The following is a 13,754-nucleotide window of genomic DNA, read 5'->3' on the forward strand; positions in this document are numbered from 1 at the left end:
TTTGCATCGACAGAATGTAACAATTCATTCGTTCTACGTACCGCCTAAGTTAGGATAATATTTCAGATTTCTAAGGACACTCTTCGTCCTTTTTCAAAAGTGTTTTAAAGTGTAACAATTAAATCTTGCTGTTATACATTTGTAATACTAACCGATGGGGGCAACGAACTCGAACGCCATGGCCTTCCGACGTTCGTTTTGTTATCAAACAAGAGCGTCACTCCGCGAGAGTGAGAGTGAAGACCTTATAAATATGGAAAACAAGAGCGAGGGCTATTCATTTGTTCCACCGTTTTGCAGGTTTTTTGAAAGTATTCCTGCACGCAAATGTTCATGCATGGTTCTAATACCAATCTCCCATATTCGTGCAACCTAACGTCAATCGTACTGTTTTAGAGCATAAGGAGGAATTACTCCAGGTGGCTCTCCGGGAATTTTCAGGCGGAACAAACCAACAAAAGAAAAAAAGAGGGCTATCAATTTTTCCTGCGAAGCGATAAAGCTAATTGCATTTTGCATTCCGTTTCCTACACTAATGATCTATCACTAGCGGCACAATTGCCACGATTATTTGACTCATTTCCTCACCAATTTATTCACAGTGTTTGTACATTTTGCAATTTAAGTATGATGAACATACCGATCGACGAAATATACCGAATCTCTGGAAAAAGCTCGCTGGAACATTTCCAACATTGTTACACCGTATATCGATTTGATAAATCAAGCTTGAAACTCGCGTCTTCCATTCATCAGATTACCGTTCTAACTGCTCGAGTTATTTACTACACTGATACAATTTTTCTTTACACAATGGATAATATTTCAAATGCTTGTAATAACTTTGCTACTCTAACTCGGGCCACTTTTTACATACAGATTGTAAAAATCCAAAAAAAAGTGTTAAAACTCATCCTATTTTATTTTAACCCTTTCGTTACTAGTGGCGCCTATAGGCGTTTTGAAAATTTGCTCGAAGTATATTGTTAAAGCCTTTTGGTACACTTCCACCTTAATTTAATAAAGCACATCCATCTTAATTCAGTAAACTGAATTTTAAAACAATACGGCTGTTAGGTTTCCTGTAGAAAAGGTTTATGGCACGATCGACGGGGAACGGTTATTTTTGAGTTGAGAATTTTCGTTTATTGCTTGCACGGGCCTCATTGCATCCTGCGAGGGTCACTAGAATTGCTTTGCTAGATTTTTTTTAATTTGTGTCCCTCGCGCTCAATAGCCTACGAACATACCATAAACGGCACATCTGTATGTAACGGTCCGCTTGCCGATTAGTCACCCGGAGGAAATTCCAGATTTTTGGGACCTTCCGCCCACCCCTCGCGACCGTCTCCCACCCTCCCAAGGTGACAGCGCGCTAAGGGCGCACTGGAAGGGCGGTAAAGACGATATTAGACACGCTGAATGACAAATGCAATTGTTAACCATTAACCAATCAGCGTGTCCCAAGAAAAATCCCTCTCACGGACGTCCGAGACGCGACGTCGGAGAGTCAGTCGTCGAGTAGTCGTTCAACCACCAATTACCACTAGGTGGTCCTTCGAATTAGTATCTAGACGGCACAACATACTGGAAAATAACAAATTCTGCAGTCGTGGTTAAAAATTTACCCTCGATCACCCACGTTGCGCGTTAAAATCTGCCCTAGCGAAGGGGTTAACTTTCTGTATTGAAAAATTCATTTCTATGCATTATCGACGCAAGAGGCATTTACGGTTGGTAGAAAACGCCGGCAAAGTGAAATACCTCGACTATGTTTCAGACGTTAGCAGAAACTCGGCGAGAACGAGGCAATGCTCGCGGATTTTCATCGTTGAATTTGATTGAACAACTCGTTGAAAAAGCAGTAGCTGCAAAAGTTGCCAGAGGAGACACTTCTAACTTTCAGCGGTGTAGGATGCTTAAATTCAAGCGCTCGAGTGTTCCCCGCGAGCGTCACGGTATTGCCTGCAATTCGAAGTCGAAGGATCAACCAAACAGATAACTGAAGATGAACTTCCAACGCAGATGTCTCGAAGGATTCCGTTAAGGACGGAAAAGCAAGCGGAGCATGGTACGAGAAACATCACAGCGAACCGGCTCAGGCTGCGTTTGCTGAGAAAACAGCTTGAGAACGTTCGACGAAAGTTGCTCGAAATTTCACTACCTTCTCACGATAGAGGGTTTTTCTTCACCGAACAGTATTCCACCTCCGTGTCTAGAAAAGTGTTTGTCCTTGGCGACAGACTAGCTGACAAAATAATTTCATAATTACGCTTCTCTCGCGTAGATTAGTGTTGGATAACCAACCACCTACTGACATTAAGAGTCACCAAGTCACTCTTAAGATTGTCGAATCCTCATCCCTTTGTACCTTGCCTCCCATGCATACAGATCCTTATCCCAGGTACCGTTTTGACAACTATTTGCGCGTTTTCCACTTCCCCACCGAATTCCTGTCCTATCTCCGGCAGATCCTCAAACTGATGCACTCTATCCATTTCTTTTGTACCGAATCCTTAAGAAACCCTCGAGAAACTTTGGTAATTTCGTTAAGATTTTTATATCATCTATGCGATGCTGTTTTCTAAAATATTGGCTTCTCCTCTCTTGTCAGAAAGCGAGAAAAATGCATTTCGCATTTTCCATGGTCAAAAGGGAAAACACGTTTTAAACGGGCACTTGTGCTCGCGAAAAACCGGCAAATAATTCACACTGAAGTCTACGGAGTTGTTGAAGAAGTCAAAGATTTTATTATAATTTGAAATTTGTAGAGAAGAAAATTTTCACGCGGAAAACGTGCAGAGATTCTTATTCTAATTTATTAATTGACTGTTAATTGATATCGGTAGAGTTCCGTAATGGAGAAATATTTGTCAATACGTCCAAGCGCAAAAGTCTAAGTATCTCGATAGGAGAAATGAAATGTGCAATTTTACAACTTCGAATAAATTGATTTATTGAGCATATAAGAATTCCTCTGACGATAACATCCTTGTTGCGCTCCAACAATCGACAGTTCCTTTTATTAAACGTCTAGACGAGTGAAAGCAGAAACAAAACGGAAAACAATGCACGGCTGAAAAAAAGGGACGAGATCGCCGTTGAAATTTTCGGAAAAGTTGAAAGCTAGTATTCAACCGGAATCCGTTTCGTCGTTCGGCTGCCGGTTTGTCGTGTACATCTGAGTTACCCTAGCTTTGGCCTGAATGCTTTGTGCGCAAATGTTTCCACCGGGAGGGCATTCAGCATTTTGTATCCTGGCAGCGTAGACTTCAGTTTGAATTATTTTTCGGCCTTTCGCGCGCACAAGTGCTCGTTTAAAGCGTGCTTTTACTTTTGACCATGTAAAATGCGAAAACAAGCGAACCTTTTCACGACTCGACGTGTTCTCTTTCTCTTTTCTTACATTTTTCAAGTAGTTATTGCTGTTATTCTTTCGATATTTTCGTCAGGTCGTTGTTTCGTCGATGAATTCTACACGTTTGATGGAATAAAGGTGTTACTATGGTACAACGGTAGTTTTTATACCGAATGTTAAATTTCTCTTTTTCTGTGATAAACTTTTTAAGAAAATATTGGCTGTTTACTGGACTATTCTTACATTTGGAATTTTGATACGTGTGTCTTTCATACTAAATCTGAAACGAAGATAATAAACGCAATGTTGTGAACATTTTGCTTCGTAGACGTAATCGTCCTAAAATCTTTCGTAATTGACCAAGTTTTCGGTTTGCTTGGTCACACTGTTGTTTTAAATAAATATTTTTAGTATAATAGTGTACAGGGTGTTCGTTTCATCTCAATACAGCGAAATATCTTTCAAGGAAGTGATGTTAGGAAGAAAATGTTTTAACAAAAGTTGTTTGGTATGGAGGGGGACGTTATGTGGCGTACAGGGTGTTCGTTTCATCTCAATACAGCGAAATATCTTTCAAGGAAGAGATGTTAGGAAGAAAATGTTTTAACAAAAGTTGTTTGGTATGGAGGGGGACGTTATGTGGTGGTAAATATTTCTTTTGTACCTGGTACGATGGGGGAGATTTCAGTGTCAGTTTAATTTTTTTATATCGCATTTTAATGAAACGTCTCTTTACAAAAATAATTAAATTTCCTTTCGCCTATCAAAATACCGCTAAGAAAATAATACACCAAATGACGATGTTCTTCTCAAAGTCTAGAAAAATTGAACGTCCTTAATTGCGTTAGAAGCAGAAACAAAAATTTGTCTCGTTAAAACGCGCAGGACGCAACAGAGATTGCTAATTCTTAAAGACGAATCGTTAAAAACACTTCGTCTAGTAAAAAGAAACTGCAGCTTGAGTTTGTGCAAACACGTACATGCACCGGTTCGCAGTTTGAATCTCTCGGTAAATTCGCCACACTGTAAATTCCACCGTGAAAGAAATCTGGATTAAGTTCATATCAATTCGCTCGTTTAACTGTGCACTTCCCGTTCTTTTCAGGCTGAAAGGATAGAAATAACCTGCGCTCTATTCAGTGGCCCTCTTCTAAGGATGAATTACTATAGTCGGTTTCAACAGGTCCCGAAGTTCCGCAACTGGTTGCCTTTTCGAGCGAAAGAGACAGCCGTTGTCCGTTGGCCTGCTGTGTATCCGTCCAGGGAGGCGTTGGATATTTCATAACGTGCTGTAAATTAGGCCAGTCACATCACCGTCCTGCGCTGCTTCGAAATTCCATTTAGCTTAACGCATTCGAAAGTTTTGATTGGCTACTTCGTGGCGGCGGGAATTAATATTCTTTCGCGGAAGTTCGCCGTTAGCCGAGAAATTTGCGCGGCGTAACTTTAATGTATAGATGGTCAGAGCTGAAGGAATCGGGAATTCGTCGCAGACTCACGAAGATCGTGCAGTTTCTGCTGGAATTGTTGGTAATTATGGACGAGGGGGGAATGGAAATTTGTATTCGTGTTGATATTGTGAATCTCCGAGGGATTTGCACGAGATAACGGTTTGAAAGTGCTTGTTAAAGTGGTTCTTTGGTTAAATAAGAAGCAAGGAATAATTAATCGAGGATATTATGACGCGTTAAGGAATCGCTTTGTTTAGAGAGTGCTGAGAGTGTGGAGATTCTGGTCAGTTTAGTAACTGAAATTAGGTTAATCTAGCGAGGGGGGGATTAGAAAATCATTCGTCGAAGAAAGGTGTAAGTTCATATTTACTATGTTATTTCGCAAAATTAATCGAATTTAACTGAGACAAGTGCGAAAGGTGAATGATAAACGCGATATCAAAATTTCAAAAAAAGAAGAGACCAATTTTCAGACCACTTTAGAGAATCAAAACTGTTGAGCGCAACGATTTATGGCACGGACGTGGGAAAGAGGCTGTTTCTGAGATTAGGATTTTGGTTATTGTCAGCATGAGTGTCGAGTAAAAAATATCCTGGCGAGAGAAATTTCGTACAACTCCAGAGTTGGAAATTCATTCCTGGCCTTGCCATAAAAAAAGGGCCTTCTAAAGGGTCGACATAGAAATTCGCGACGGTCAAGACTCCGGCGAAGTCGAACCTGGCGGAAGTTCCCCGCTGCTGCCAGACATCGCCACTCTCAGGTCAGGACATCGCCACCCCCGCTCCAATGTAACGCGCGTTGAGGGCGCAGGAGAAGGGTGTTGCGATGTCACTGAAGCATGCTGATTGGGTTTTAGGAATTTTCCCAAATTTCCCAATCAGCGTGCAGTTAGAGGAAGGAAGGAGCGCCGCTTCCTTTGGAAAGGAGTAAAGACAGAACACCAGAAAACTTCGAGGGAGCAAGAGTAAAGGCATTTTCAACCAGTGGCAGACACTGACCGAAATAAACAACAGTTCCCAACTTAGGAGTTGGGTGGTCCTTCGAGAACACCTCAGGCACTACGAAGGGTGCAATAAACCGGGACGGAATTGCGTGGATTCAGTATACGTCCCCAACAAAAGCAAAACATGCAAAGGGACGATTTTTTCAATTTTCCTCATTAGAAATCAGATTTCGTTGGGGGCAACGAATTGTCCCAAGTTTACGCTACGGCCGACACATCCGCTACTTTTGAGGATTAGAATATTTAGCTTCGTAGCATGTTATCAATTTTACAATCAGGGAACAACCATCAGACGCTTAATGGGTTTTCAAGTGCCTGGCCTTTCCTGCTCAATAGCGAATTGAAGCATCGTAATCTTATCCTTCGGACCAAGGACTGACTAAAACGTGGAGAACAATAGGACAATATGAACACCCAAAATTTTACCTTATCCTTGACGTGCAGATGTACCGCTACTTGCACTTGACATACCAACCCCACTACAGGGCGTGACCGACAGGACCACGATCCCCCGAACACTTCTAACCTCCTCCATTGGACCTTTCCCACTGTTTTCCCAATTTTCACTAAGACACACCTCTGGACAGAGACAATGTATAAAAAGGACTGAACAGTTAAACATAGGAACTCTTTTAAAAACACCCTGGACTTGGACGAACTATCACACTCAATTTTGCACACTCGGACATTGGACTTGCAGATAACTAACCTTTAAGAATTGTTGTCAAAAATCTGTTTATAAAATCGGCTTCACGGATCGTGTGTCTATCTTAATTTATACACGTTTATCTAAAATTCAAACATACAACACATTTTGAATATTATACCACGTCGTTTCAATTCTTAGAAATAAATGTCACATGAAACAGAGAGAAATAAAAGTTTGAAATGCTTCAGGATCCTTTCGTTTCGCAGACATGTACCTCTTAATATCCACAGAATCACCGGGAACGAAACGGATTAAATTATGAAGCCGTAGTTCGCGATTACGAGAACGTGGCGGCGAACTCGTGAGACGATTTGCAAGCTAATTAATCACTTAAAAGGAGACCGTGTTCAGGAGACGATCCGTAATCGGTAATATTACTTCGAGAAGAGATTTCATAGCGTCTCGAAAGTTTTTCTGGCGATCGCCGGGGAACGAGAGGAGTCGAACAAAAAGAAGAAGGCTGAAAAGAGTCCGGGAACGGAGAGGATTCGAGGGCTGGAGGAAAATGGTGACGAAGTGAAAAGGGATAAGAAATGATGTGACGAATTGGCGAAACGATGGTAAGAAAGGACCTCTATCGCGGTTGGAAATCAATTCCTCGGATACAATAAAATAGCTATAAACCGGATAGTCGGATGATATCGACATAGTGTGATTTAAGGAAGAGATGAAGATAATGAGCGGGCCAAAAATGAAGGGAAACCTATTAGTGCTCGTAAATTAATATTAACGGTTCGTTCGAAAGTGGGAGTTTACGATTGGTAGCATAAATAACGAGAGGACAGTTTACTCACGGTTTTGCGAATTTCACGAGAAAGTGTGAAAATGCATTCGTATATCTAAAGACTAAATGATTGATTCAGAATATGAAGACCGTTTTCAGCACACAAAAATAAAAGAAATTCAGTACTTGTTTTTCTGTATACAAAAACGTACTCTTTTTAGCACGCACAAATATGAAAACTGTACTTATTTTTCTGTATACAAGAATAAACTCTTTTTAGCACAGAAAAATAGGAAAACCGCTTTTCTTAATTTTTAGCGCACAAAAGTAAAAAAAACTCGTTTCTTAATTTTTAGCACACAACACTAAAGTATCTTTCTTTAATTTTTAGCACACAAAAGTAAAAAAACTCTTTTCTTATTTTTCAGTATACAAGAATAAGCTTTTCAGCGCTCAAAAATAAGAAAATTCTTTTAAAATTTTTGTATGCTGAATCCTCGGCTAAAATTATGTCCAAATATTGTGGAACACCCGGTATAAACTGTCCAGAAATAAAACGGTATATTGTATTTTACGTTGAAATATAAAATATGGATTCCTTTCATTTGTTCGCGTGGCTTAACTGCGTTGTATTGTTCGATAAAGGACTCGGTGAATTCTAAGATAGCAGAAATGAATTTCGCCCATGTAAAGTACCACAATAACACACCCTTTGTTTTTAGAGTAGAATCAGTACAAAGGTTTACAGAGTTAACATTGCATAAAAGGGTACAGAATGCAACACAGTATACGATATAGTATATATTTCGAATTTACTAATGAGCATGAAACACAGTAGCACGAAGAATGGTGAAAATAATAAATATCATAAGACTTCTAGTTTCGCAATGTTGAAACCACGCAGACTTTTAAGTACTTCAATTTTCGTTGCACAAACATTTCCAGAAAAAGTTAGCAACTTTAAGAATTTTTTAACAAATTCTTTATTACTCGAATTTTATTACTTACACGATTATTCAAATCCCTAATTACTTTCACTTTCGTTACACAAAATATTCCAGAGAAAGTTAACAACTTTAAGAATTTTTTATTACTCGATTATTCAAAACTCTAATCACTTTCATTTTCGTTACACAAAAATTTCCAGAGAATGTCAACTTTAAGAATCTTTTACCTAACTACTCGATTATTCAAATCCCTAATCACTTTCATTTTCGTTACACTAAAATTTCCAGAGGAACTTAACAACTTTAAGAATCTTTTATCAAATTTTCTGTTACTCGAATTAATATCGAACTTCGCAACATCATTTTCAAATCTACGAAGAATTAGTAGCAGATTCAATATTGGTGTAAATTGCATTTATACTTCTAAACACTTCGACAAAATATCTACTAACAAATACAACTTGGTATTACAATGAAAACGTTACTGCTTTCAATAAGTAAACATCAAAATTTCCGAAGCATCGTCTGTTATTTTATTCCGACTAATAACGAAAATAAAATAATACACATCGTATCACTCTTTATACATCAAAGAATACTTAATACAACGCAACAGCACAAAGAACAAATCTCAAGTGAAATCTATTTAATTGCATATTTCAGCATGCGCGTATTCTCGTGAAATAAACGCAGAAAATAACTTTACTCGATGGAAAAAGAGATAGAAAAACTATAATACAAAATTTATAGACCACGCAATCTCGAGAGAGAGAGAGAGGGAGAGTAACGTGAAGAGTTATGAATAAATTCGCGTGTAGTAGATGTGTATCGTTGAAGAAAGCCGAAACGTCATCGACACGCGGCCACCGTCCCCGAGCTTTTCCTTTCCATTCCCTTATTCGAGGCAGCAACGTCAGAAAACGTTCCCCGTCCTTTTCATCTCGATCCAACCGGGGCTGCAGAAAGACGCAAGAGTGCATCATTCTGCTCTCTCGATTTTCTCGAATCCTCTTCGCCCGTGTACGGCCTGCTGCCGTTCTCTTTTATCTTACTTTCCACTCTCTCTCCGTGGCCGCGAACCGTCTCTCCCCGTTTCCCGTCCGACCAGCCTTTCGCACCCGAGGGAAGCACGAAGCTGCCACGCGGGAAAGGAAATGCGAAAAGGATGACTTTAGCCAGCTGAATCGACTGTGATGCATGCACCTTCTTGTTCCCTCGATCACCAACGGATACGTAATAGGGCGAGGATCATTTTTTTCCTATCCTATTTCCCAGATCACTGTCGTTGGTCATTGAAAGATGAATCGTCCTCTGCGCGAGAGGGTGAAGATGTTTCTTGGTCATCGCGGAATTGAATAACGTTGTCGTTATTTTTCACATCTTTCATATCTGCACTTTGTATTGTAGTTTCTGGGGTTTACTTGGTTCAGATGGAAATTTTCTCTCGTGTTTCGCTGTTTTTCGCGAAGTTTTTTCTCGATCTTCGCTGAGCAAATTTTACGTAAGTTTGAAAGTTCTGATGGATTAAGAATTGATTTCATGATTTCATGTTTAAATAAAATTTTGTTGTACGAAGTTCTATTTTGTAGTTTCTGAGGTTTACTTGGTTCAGATGGAAATTTTCTCTCGTGTTTCGCTGTTTTTCGCGAAATTTTTTCTTGTTTTTATGTGAGTTCGAAAGTTTGAAAGAAGGATTAAGAATTGATTTCATGTTTAAGTAAAATTTTGTTATGCAAATTGTCCATTTCCTGGGTTCACTGAGACGTAGTGGTATTCGTGTGTAATACCTATTTAAGAATATAAAGTGACAAATGAGAAGTATATTCAATCCTGAGTCTATTTACCTGCTATTAACTACAAAAACATCCGGATTATTTTCTAAAACTCGCAACACATACAAAGTACGGTAAAAAGTATCGTACAAACGGACAGAAGATTGTTCCTCGTGCAAAAATAAACAAAAAATGTGGAATAACATTTTTTCATCCGAGCCTTAGTTTTTGAGAAAATCGAACTTGAAAATACGTTGGGTATGTTGCACTTACACAGCTAAGATACAGTGCCTATGGCGTTGCACACGCACGAATTTTCAAACCCGATTTTCTCAAGAACTAAGCTTCGCATGGAAAGTTTTTATTTTACATTTTCTATTTAATTTTGTGTAAAGAATCACCTCCTGCTAATTCAAGCAATATTTTCGGCAGTACTCTGTATATCTACGCGGCAAATAATTATGCTTCTCAAGGACATATGTAATGTACTATTTTTATAGATAAACACCAGATATTCTATTATTCACGTGTCCTAAAATTTCTCCTAAAAATTCATTACTTAAGTGTAGTGATTTTTATTCTTCTTTATATCACATTTTCTCCATTTCTATCGCAAACATAAACTAATAACTAAAATTATAGGACACACCAAAAAATATATTTTCTCGCAGATCTGACAAAGGGATATACATTTTATGTATTTTTCCCGTTACTCTCTTAACTTTTCTAACTTGTACTAAAAATTCTTAGACACACCTATGGACCTCTCGCGACGCATCAGTTAAATATCAACGCGTTAGTGTCACGTCATTTTCATCAAAATCTTTAATACTTCTTCAAAATCTTGGTACTAAAAGAATACTCCGTGCAACACTCCTCACGAAGTATCCTCAGGGGCCGCAACCGATGCGGTACGGGAATCACGACCCCGAGGTGCCTGAGTGCACGGTCCCGGTGGTGGCGACCCACACGAGGAGGTCCCTCCCACTCCTCTCAAGGGGGTCGGCGGGTACGCCCCAAGTATGTGTGTGGATAGCCGGGACCGCGGGGCTGTCGGGCGGGGGACCCGGCAGCTCATTGCACGCGGCCCGCGGTGGGGGCGTCGCCGGTGTGGTCCCGGCGACGCCTCGGTGGTGACGAGGGGGGCCAGTTGATCCCCTCCGAGATGGCGCCCCTCCCTCCGCGAACATCTTGAGGGAGGGGCCGGGCGTGGGGTGGGTCCGGTGGCGTTCGTTTCGAGATCCCAGGCCCACGCTGCAACGCCGAGGAAGGATCACCATGGGGGTTTTAGCCGGTATGAGTCCGACACTACCCCGCCCCGTTCCCGCGGGGCGGAGTGTTCATGAGGATTTCCCCCACGCAAGAAAAAAAGAAAAAAATCTACTCACGAAGTACAAGAACGATGCAGAAGTAAACGACCGTGTCTTTTATCTCTCTACATTGTCGTTCTAGAAACGCGGCGCACCTTAAGCAAGAGCAGAAAAGAAAACCAGCGACAAGCACTCGATACGAAGGAATTGACATCGACAACCGCAGCTGTGTTTCCGCCTCATCGGCAGCCTGTCCGGCGGATGAAATGTAAATGAAAAATCGATTCCATCAGTCGACAACATTTTTTTACAACCTTACATAGGGATCCTCGAAGTCAGGCGCACCGAGTCATGGTCCTATTAAAATGGAAATGATATTCCGCGCGCGTTGCTCCACGTCCCTGTCGCGCCTATTCATATTTTAACAAAATTGAAATCCCGATTCGACACGGCAAACGAAGCTTCTGTCAGGAGCTGTATAAAATCACGTATGATCGATCGCAACGTATCGTGGAAAATAAACATCCTTACTTCGTGCTGAACACGGACGACGAATTAATTTCGATAAAAATTCTTGCAATCTTTGCGATTGTGATAACACGAAAAATATTAAATGCTAATTAGATTTAATTAAAAAATGTAGAGAAATATTTTGATATTGATTTGTATATTTTAAAATAGCGTGTGAATTTGGTATTTGTTTCTGAAATGGTAAATACCTACATAGTGCTAATGAAATAACAGTTTACGAGATAATGGTACTGTGATAGGTTATTATCGTTAATTATCACATATTTCTTATTTTTAGTTACGCAGTCTAAAGACAAAGTTACACTTTTAGTTCCCAAATCTCTGGGTAGTCCTTCGAAAATTTCATAGCCGTGAAATAATTTTAAAATTTTATACCACGTGTAAATACTGTCAGAAAGTACTCTGACTCGGTGTAGGGTGGGCGTGAAATTAATTAAACATGCCTACGTTCTTACAATAGTATATGTTATCCAAAGTCAAGCGTCGTTCGTGAGGAGTGAGGACGCGTCGTCCTGCCGATCCCTGCCCCCCCCCTACGCGAACAGGCCCAGGGAAAGGCTCAAAGGGGCGGAGTCACCCCCACCGAGCGCGCTGGGCGTGGCTTCAAGATGCTCGCTTCACCGTCTTCAGGACGGATTTTCTCACAATATCATAAGGCTCAAACGTAATTTTTTCCAATCACCAGTTTTAATAATCGTCTTTCAATCTTTTTTTTTTGGAAAACATTCAATGATGTGTATTTTATATAATATTAACGATACAATTATTATCACGTGTAGATAACAATGTTTGCTTCTACAATCTTATCAAATATTCTAATAAAAAAGAATTATACGAGGAGCTACAAGAAAAATTTCTGAAGCATTCAGCATTATTTTTCATCCACTTACCAACTTAAGCCACGCGTTCGTCGTTAGTATTTGATTCTTCTCATCCTGAAAAAAAGGAAACAGCGAATTATTGCTACAGCAACGACAACGGTAATTTAAAAAAAATTCTCTTCAGTTTCTAATACTTTAAATATGTACTGGCAAATTTGACGGACGACCAATTACAACAGTTCTTTAAATTTGGAATACAGAATCCTGTCTATTTTAAATTTCCCTTTTCAATAAAAGGATTTAACAGCTCGACGTGCACGTGACACCTTCGTTATGGAGTGATTTTCCAGGAGAGGAAGGCGAAGATGTGTGTCAGAGGAAACGAGAAGAGCAAGGCCAGCAAATCGTAAAATTCACGCCAAAAACTGGAGGTCCAATGACCACAAATTGCTGCTGCAATCGTTCGTTTTCCAAGCGTTCTATAGGGAACCGCACTCTGCCACAGACTCATCAGAACTTCAAAGTGATTTATAAAACGAATGCACTTGGTGTCAACAGACAAACCACTTGGTAAACGATCGCGTCCAACGGATTGGAAGGTTACTATTACTTGCTGTGACACGTACGCTTCTTGATTTTTAACTAAATTTGTACACATTCGGCGCTTCTTTTTTTAAATTAGTTAATGTAACCGCCGTTTTCTGGACACGTGTCTCACCTAAAACGATGAAAGGATTGAAGGTGTATAACGAAGCTTGCGAATCTCTGATCAACTTTTCGTTCAACTGATACTTCAATAAATTTGAATTGTGGCACGGTGTGATACAAGTAGTAATAAACTGAATTTTTCTGCCACTGTTGCGTCGCACGCAAATTCACGTGAGCTCGCCTCGGTCTGGCGGATTATAGCCACGAAAATCATTAGTCACCTTTGGCCGCCAGACCGAGGTGCCGAACCTCACTTCGGCCGATCAGGCCCCCTTCGGTCTATCATGCGCCGCGCGACCGTCATTGTTCGTGCCCGCGGTAGGTTTTTCTGGTCATAAAACGGTACCGCTCTCGGGGCTGACAATTTTGCATTAACAAATTCGGTCCCCCGAAAGCGGCTCACAGGCATCCCCTTCTCC

The 13,754-nt window shown here is 40.4% G+C and overlaps 1 protein-coding gene across 1 annotated transcript in view; it reads right to left on the minus strand.

Moving 5' to 3' along the window:
- The window catches only part of LOC108570523 (acetylcholine receptor subunit alpha-type acr-16), a 348,441-nt gene that overhangs the window by 313,784 nt on the left and 20,903 nt on the right, over positions 1-13,754 (minus strand). The window contains exon 3 of the mRNA XM_017932396.1: positions 12,697-12,741. Within this exon, the coding sequence (XP_017787885.1) occupies positions 12,697-12,741 (45 nt within the window). The remainder of the gene's footprint in view (positions 1-12,696; positions 12,742-13,754) is intronic.

Source organism: Habropoda laboriosa, unplaced genomic scaffold, assembly GCF_001263275.1.
Source record: "Habropoda laboriosa isolate 0110345459 unplaced genomic scaffold, ASM126327v1 scaffold61, whole genome shotgun sequence".
Classification (NCBI taxonomy): domain Eukaryota; kingdom Metazoa; phylum Arthropoda; class Insecta; order Hymenoptera; family Apidae; genus Habropoda; species Habropoda laboriosa.